At 39.9% G+C, this 8,648-nt stretch overlaps 1 protein-coding gene across 1 annotated transcript in view; it reads right to left on the bottom strand.

The window, feature by feature from the left end:
* Nucleotides 1–8,648, bottom strand: part of apaf1 (apoptotic peptidase activating factor 1) — a 64,482-nt gene that overhangs the window by 41,045 nt on the left and 14,789 nt on the right. The window contains exons 19-23 of the mRNA XM_034112533.1: nt 8,408–8,533; nt 7,056–7,175; nt 6,460–6,596; nt 4,132–4,240; nt 1,992–2,117 (exon numbers count right to left, since the gene is read on the bottom strand). Coding sequence (XP_033968424.1) covers nt 1,992–2,117; nt 4,132–4,240; nt 6,460–6,596; nt 7,056–7,175; nt 8,408–8,533 — 618 coding nt within the window. The remainder of the gene's footprint in view (nt 1–1,991; nt 2,118–4,131; nt 4,241–6,459; nt 6,597–7,055; nt 7,176–8,407; nt 8,534–8,648) is intronic.

Raw genomic sequence — 8,648 nt, 5'->3', positions numbered from 1 at the left:
GTTCTGTCTACCAACTGTTTCCAGATGAGAAAGTCTGTGCTGTCCAGTTCCTCGCAGCATTGGTTGTTACCTTTGCATTTTTTTCCCTAGGCCACTTCCTCTGATGATGTATGACATGCATTCACCTCTGTGAGGGCTAGGTTTGAACATTCACGTTAAAAGTCTCTGTATTGGATAGAACTTTTACAGAATCTAAGTATAGTTATTTTAAGATAAACTTGTTGTTTTAAAATTTCATTCGAAGGTGAGAAGTCTGAAGACTATTGATTTAAAAGCTTACTGAGGGAAAATGTTGGTATTTTGTTCAAACCCTCGTCTCATAATTATGTCCATTGGGACTAGTTTCACATTTTGACCTTGGTCTTTTTTTAATTTCCCAAAACTGTACCGTGGAGGTCCGAATAAACAGTTAGAGAATACATGTTCCTTTAAATACCAATTGTACGCATTAACACACATTTAAATAACAGGTACAGTATACATGCAGACATCTTCATTAGGAACCAAGATGAACTCCCAGTCTTCTCAATAGCAATCTCCCAAAGAAAAGTAGTGAAAATAACCCAAATGAAAGGCCGTTTCTGTTTCAATTGGTGTCAAGTTTGAAATGATCCGTCTGCCCTGCTTAGGTGTGCTCCGTGTGCTAATGCATCTGTGTAGTATCTTCACATCTCTGATTTTATGACAGGCAGGTAAATAAGCAAAAAAAACGGAGCCCAGAGATGGGGGCAGAACACTTCGAATCGCCCTCATCATCTTATCAATCACGCCCTTGTGTGCAATTCTGCCTCTTTCCTCCTTCTGAATAGAACCTGTCACCGGCCCAAAGGTTAGAATCCATCACTGTCATCTGGATCTCTTTACATTCACTCTGCGTCTGCATTAACATCTAAATACACACTCCCGTTTCCTAGCTGATGTCAAACAGCATGAATCTGGATAGCTTCTGAATAAGAGGTGGACGGAGCGAGAATAGAGATGGCCAAAGGCAGCGGCCGCATGAATACGGAACAAGTGCTGCAGTGGACAGGTCTGTCCAGCACAAAAAGGAAGATGAAGAAGAAGGAGGAGGGAGGGGAAGAGGAGGAGGAGGAGGGGGAAATGGGCTACAGAGCGATGAACAGTGGGGGTGACAGACCATAACGGCCAGAAACACACACATATGCTCGACACACAAACACTGATAGGAAGCCGTTGAGAGAGAGAGAGAGAGGAGGAAGGAAGGAAGGCAGGAAGGAAGGAAGGAAAGGAAGGAAGGAAGGATGGGAAGGACGGAAGGAAGGAAGGGAAGGAAGGACGGAGAGGAGATCCAACGAGAGGGAAGAGGCAGACGAGCAGTTGTAACAGGTAGAGGGAAGTGAACGGCAGTGAGGGGAGTGATTCAGCAGAGTAGGCAGTTTTACTCAAGGTGAGTGGAATGAGGATGGACAGGGAGAACAATCGATAGCAGAGAAGAAAAATGGATACATGTCGAGGGAGGAGGTGAAGCAACATGCCAATGAATGAGGGAAGGGAAAGAGGGGTGAGGGTGATGGATGGGAGGAAATGGAAAAAACCAAGCAGGAAGCGAGAGGAAGGAGCAACTGGTGGAGGAGAGGAGTTTAGATTTGATTAGATATACTCTATTGATCCCAGTTTTTATTTATTTCATTTATATTGCCAGTTCTGCACAACCCTCTGAATATGTTGCACACAAGCTACCTCTCTAAATATCTGCACTGCTTTCAACTTTTCATAACAATACTACATATTATGAGTATGTTCTCATAATATACTGTATGTTGTTTTTTGGTATATGTACTGTATATATTAAATGTAAATAATTGTAATGTTATAATAGTTTTACTTATTTTTGTATAACTTTTTTTATTTGTGGTGTTTTTCTTACAATGTATCTTCTTTAACTGTGTGTATGCCCCATATACACAAGGCAAATTACTTGTTTGTGAAAACATACTTTGGGAATAAGACAAATACATTTCCCAGCTCACCCTGACGGTGGTGTCCTCGGAGGATGTGATGAGGGTCTGGCCGTCCGGGCTGAAGCGGCAGTGCAGCACCGTCTTGGTGTGTCCCAGCAGAGTGGCCAGGAGCCTCCCAGAGGGCACCTCCAACACCTGGAGGAAGGAACAAGAGGTTAACAGTCATCTGTGAGGCTTTGATTCAAATGTTTACATCGGCATGCTGATATCATGTTTGAGATGTTCACCGACTGAATTCAGTGTGATAGATACAGGTGCAGGTACATTCCCCTGATCAGAGATTAACTCGTGTTCTTTTAGTTTTTTATATTCACACTGTTCCCACATGTTTTTCTCTTATTTTATTTTCGTATTATTTTGTTCTTATTGTTCTTATCTTTGTGGTATTCTCATGTGTACTCTGTGTTTGCCTCTTATATTGTTGCTGCTATAACACCTGAATTTAACTTTGGGATTAATATCTTATCTTGATAACATGCTAACATATGCTAATTAACAAGCTATGGTTGATCACTAAGTCATTTGTTTGGCAGATATTTTGGTCTGAAAAAAGAAATTCTAAAATGAAGTTTTGACCAAATAATTGCGTGAGATCTGTGTATCCAATTTATTTGCCATCAGCTGATTCATTTTTAGGGATACTTTACAAAAGAGAAAATATGTGAATTTCATGAAGGCATAAAAGTAAGGAGATAAAGAAAGTCTGTGGGTTTCATCTTTTTGGGAGCATGAACATTTATACAAAATATCATAGCAAACTAAATCTTTAGATAGTATATATTCCATAGATATGTGTAGTGTTGTGTTGACCCCTGGTGTGGCTACATAGCACTTTATAGTATGGATATGCTTTTGTGTAAAGATACCTCTTGGCCCAACAAATGTAAATACCATACACTGAGATATTATTTACTGTACCAAGAAGTCACACAAAGTTCACACACAGTCTCTAGAATATTTATGTTTGCCAAAAGAGACTCAGAGAGGAAAGAAATCCTGAAACTTTACCAAAAATGTTGACACAAACATTTTGCAGTAGTGAGAGTTGAAGTGCTGCTGCTGGCCTGATGGCGATAAGCACATCAAAAACAAAGTAGAGTTTAGGGGAAGGTTTGAGCTCTCAGCGCGACCCTAAATCCTGTCTAGGGGGGGAGGGGGCACTGCCCTGCAGACATTACTCAGGGAGTCAGAACAAAACAGCTTTGATGATCAAAAGAAGAAAAATCTTTGTTTTCTATCCAACTCACCAACAGCAACACATAACCGTTGGAGAAGCTGAATCGCAATATTTACCACTGGAATTAACCTATCAATGACTAGCACAAAGAAGGCTAATTAAGGTATAATGAGGTGAAACATGGGTATAGATTATAAAATATTTTTAAGCACTTCCATTTTTATAATTAACCTCAATATAAATCCATCATTTGATAAAAAAAAAGACAGGAAATACAGCTCAGAAATAACATGTAAGGACCAGGACGCACAACATTGTGTTCATCACGGCACCCGTAGTTTTGAAAGTACAACAGAGAAGTAATGCTTGGGATTTTGCCAGCCACTAAAATATTAACATCTCAGAGGAGAGGGATGTAATGTCTGAGCGGAACAAACCTGGTGGCACGGCGGCCATGTTTGTCAAGCTCCATGTATTGAGAGACGTTTCAAAGCCGGAGAGATTCACACATACGGCTCAAGACGTCCTTTGATGGTGCAGGATAATGTAAAGATATAAAGATTGTTACCTTGGTTGCTGATTGGCTAATGGTTACACAAGGCAAAAAAATCGTTATGACATCATAAAGTGGCCAAAATCTGATCAGCTCATTTTCAGACAGGTTTTTATAGAAATGGATCAGGACAAAAAGAGAGCCAATCTTTTTTCCTGAAACTTTCAGAATCTCTTTACACAAAGGGGACACATGTTTATGTATGCAGGATGTGAAAAAGTGGATTTTGCATAATAGGTGAGCTTTCAAAAGTAGCTAAAAAGTGGCAGAACTCGTGAAAAATGTATAAAAGAGGTCAGTGTTGAGGCTTGATCTGTAGGATTGGACAATATCAGTTATTAGGAACATTTTGAAAATGAATACACACTATACATGTTTGTTATTTTACACATACAGACATGACTCTTTCCCTACCATACCTGCACGCTGCCTGAGCTCAGCCCTACAGCAAGCATCACTCCTCTGAAGGAGGTCAGAAGTCGGAGGATCCTGCAGCAAACTGTCTTCAGTACCTCACTAGCTGTCAGTCTAGCTCCCTGGCACAGAACACACACAGACACACACAGGCGCACACACACACACACACTCACAGTTGCACCTTTTCCATGGCAAAGAAACTCACTGTCCTGTAACTTTCTGTCCTTGCCTGCACATCTTCGAAGTCAGAGATTCTTCCCATCAGCAGAGCAAAGATGGTAGGTCACACTGACACTGAAGAGGATACATTATTTCTCCTCCAGTAAACTGGTAGTAAATAACTCCCGATAAGGGGAAAGGGGATGATTGCCTTCTCCTGCAGTGGCACAGGCAGCAGAGAGCCTCCAGCTGACACCAGGCTCCCTCTGGTGGCTGTTTACAGGACTACAACAGTGTGGACTCCATGGAGATTAATAACACTTTAATGTATATACATCTGTTAAAGGTAAAAGTATGAAACACAAACTATAATGTTCAATGGGCTTAAATTGAATGTGCAAACCAGAAAGAAAAATCATTTGGAAGTATTTAAAGGACTTAATCCATAACAATGGAAACAAATAATGTTTGTTCTTTTGATGCTTTCCCTACAATTAATGAAGTTGCTAGTATTTTATATTCCTCACGTAAAAAAAGGAGCCTCTCAAATTCAAATATTGTCAGCAACTGTAAAAGGACTTGTTAAAAATTAAAAAATTAAAACTGGCAAAGTTTTGACTAATATCATGAACTGTCAGATCAAATCTGACAAGAAATACAAGACCCGCTTTCAGTATTTGGTAACCTGTACACATTTTGGTGATTTGTTTTGACTTTCTTAACAACACTACATGTTTCAAAATTGCATCTAAGTAGTAGATTTAAATCATAGGATGAACAGCTTCAATTTATGTTAAAATGAAATGCTTATCACAGAAAGAACTGATAGGATCTTGAAATACATGTTGTGCATCAACTGAAAGCATGTCATTCTCCTTTAGTGCTCTTGTCCAGCCTCTCCTACTTTAAAGACCTCAGATTAGTAATCATCTGTTCTTCTTTAAGTCCTTATCTCCACTAATCCTTTCCTCTTATATCTCTAGGGTCAGGAGTAATTACAAATCATTAACACCTATGTTCAATAAGCCTGCAAAACCTTTTAATCCATTAGTGTTGCTCTGTAGTAGGACACTGGCCTGGGCATATCTCAGGGGACCGTGTGTATTATTAATATAGGACAGGAACTTTCACTGATGACATTCACTGGTGCAATATGTCCATAAAAAGCACCACACGAAAGAACTCACACCTGCCGCAGACTATGAACTCATTCTCAGCCTGCAAACACAACCATTTATCACCAAAAGGAGGGGAGCCGAGGGACAGGCGGAACAAAAGGAGGAGGAGACATGAACAAAACAAAAGAGGGAATCAAAAAAGTGATGTGACAGAGATGGTAAAGTGTGTGAGAGCAGGAGTGGAGAGAATACAAATCGCAGGTAAAAGGAAAGGCAGAGAAGAGAGAGGAGGAGGGAGAGGGAGATGAAAGGGGGGGGGTGAGGAGATGAAAGAGGGGGGGGTGAGCTGACCTGACGCACAGCTGACAGGACGGATAAGAAGGGTGACAGTGCTAATGTCAGATCTCATGACTCAACATGGTCTGAACAACACCTCCTGCAGCCACAAGGAATGGAGACACGAGGACACGAGGACTCTTGCACACACTAACATACATTTCATTTGAACTAACAGTATGCAAAATGATTCATGAAAATAACGCAGATTAATCATAGCCCTACACACAATGGTGAAAATGTAATTTTTCCAGTTCAAGGTTAAGTTTTACATTTTTTTTTTTTCCTGATCAACACTCTATAACCCAAACATAATAATAATATATGTAATATATGATTAAGAATTCATTCATTTTTCACACCCCCTACATATTTTGATGTATTTCTTTATCTTTTCTACTGCAAATGGTGCTATTTTATAATCATGTCTCTTGACTTTTGCACAGTTTTTTTGTTATGCACCTTATCACCAAGACAAATTCCTTATATGGGCAAACCATTTCTGATTCGGATCAAAGAAGAACACAACATCCATATCATTTATCATGTATAATTAAAACCACTTGTTGATTGTGGTTCATTTTTGCTTGATAAAGATTGTTGTTGTTAATTTGACTGTGGGTGAGTCGACTTGTCATTTCAGCATCAGAAATGAAAGGAAGTGTCTATAATGAAAGTCACTTTTTACCACTCATTCAGGATGTACTGTAGGTGTACGTGTGTTCTACCTGTACAGTGCCATCCTGCTGACCCAGAGCCACAGTAGAGGGCTGTCTGCACATGCAGGTGCAGCTGATCCTCGACGACATCTCCTCCGACTGGAACAGAACCGACCCTGTGCGGCCATCACGCACCTGACACACACACAGGGAAACACACACATTCATGACAACAGGAGCACACATTGGCCCCAGGGTCAGAACCAAATTCTTCCACACCTGAGGTCTGCCCCAACCCCGGGTTATTTAAACCACTTTAATGCTGCTTTTACAGAGATAATCTAACTATGCTTTATCATCGCACTTCAGCACTTTTTGCTGTATTTACCATATCTATTTTTTTAACTATTCTTTTATATTTTATGAAAAAACATTTAGTTTTTAATTACGATGTGTTAGTGCCAATGTAAAGCACTTTGATTTGCCTTTGTGTCTGAAGTGTGCTATATAAATAAGCTAACCTAACCTAAACCTGATGAAAGCACATCGTAGTACCGTAAATCTTGTCTTCACTTAAAACCAAAGAAAACAAAATGGCGGCTCCAACCATTGTTCATTGCTTCAGTGTCTCCTTGTATTTTCCCTCCGGCTCACCTGCAGTCTGTTGCAGTTGTCTGCAGCTGACACGATGATTTCTTCATCGTTGAAGAGAACGTCAGAGTTTCTTTTCAGGCAGACAGCTGAAGAGGTGTGCACCTTCTTCGTCTCCCATAACTACAATAAACACAGGAAACGGGCTTAATATTAACTTACACTGGAAGAGATAAAGCCAGCATTCACTGTTGGTGTGGTTGTTTTCCTGAATCACTACTTTGGAAGCTGTTTTCATGCAGAGGAAAACATCTTGGGTGAGAAAATCTTGGCACCAAAATGTGTTTTCATAGACAGGGACGTTGCCTATTGATATTTGGTCTTTTTCTGTGGAGACAAACTGGGAATAACCTGTCTGTGGCAATACATAAATCATCAGTATATGGCCCGTAAAACTGAATTTCCTGATTGGGTTTGACAGCATTAGATGGGGGCTATTATCCCAATGTTTTTATTACATTGTTTCTCCTCACCTGTCTATGATTGCTGGCTTTTCACCTCTTAGTGTAGCTATTTGGAACAACTTTTAAAAACTGACCCTTAGAAGAACTTTAGTTCTGCAATCCAGTCTAAAGTTGCTTTGCAGTTACTGATACTTCCTGGTCTTGATTTATTCTTACTTTTTTAACAATTATTGTCTTTTAATCAATTATTTATATGTTTTTTTAGAAGACTCATTTATAACACTGATTCGGAACATACAGCTTACTGTAGAATACTTTCACCAAAATAAAATCTTAACATTTGGGTAAAATAGAGAGTCTTAAGTTGTATATTCTGACATCATTTAAATCGATAAAGCGTGTATTGACAGCTTTCATTTGCATAAAAAAATACTTTTTATCTCGTTTTTTTTCAACCGCCTTCAAACAACAATATGTGTTACAGCCATGCATAACGGTTAATCTGCAAAGATGTAATATAAGACTTAACTGTACAGCTTGTTTATGGCCAATACTGCAAGTTCAAGGGAGCAATGAGTCAGCTAACAGTTTACATAACGTCAACAACAGAGACAAAAGCCTGCACAGAACTCCAGTTTCTTTTATAACACATCCTTTTATATTCTTTATTTATATTCTGACCTAAAACAGTTCCTAATACAATGCTTTCGTTCGTAGAAAATAAAGTTAGATGTTTGAACACATAACTCCTGAGCTGAAACCTAACAGCAGGCGGAGGGGATTACTGAACTTGTCATGTTCTGTGTTGGCATTGTTTTAATTTCACAAGCAGTAATTAGAAGAACACTGACAGTATCAGAGCAAGCCACTGATGCAGACACACACTCTGATGCAGACACACACACTGATGCAGACACACACAAAGCAACACACACGCTGAGTCAGCCTCACCCTGACAGTCTGGTCGTCGGAGCAGGAGAGCAGCTGGGAGCCGTCAGGAGAAAACTCCACGCGCTGCACCCAGCTCAGGTGACCGCTGCAGTCTGCCACCTTATTATTGCTCTCCAGGTCCCACAGCTGGAAGACACACGTAGGAAATAATGTACAGCTATTCACTGGTAAAATATTAGCTTTAGACGCATCAGTGCAGTAACAATGCAGACACATTTGACAGAGGAAAGAATGCTTTAAA

Source organism: Pseudochaenichthys georgianus, chromosome 23, assembly GCF_902827115.2.
Source record: "Pseudochaenichthys georgianus chromosome 23, fPseGeo1.2, whole genome shotgun sequence".
Classification (NCBI taxonomy): domain Eukaryota; kingdom Metazoa; phylum Chordata; class Actinopteri; order Perciformes; family Channichthyidae; genus Pseudochaenichthys; species Pseudochaenichthys georgianus.
The sequence above is the reverse complement of the archived record's forward strand: the minus strand, read 5'-3'. Positions and strand labels throughout refer to the sequence as shown.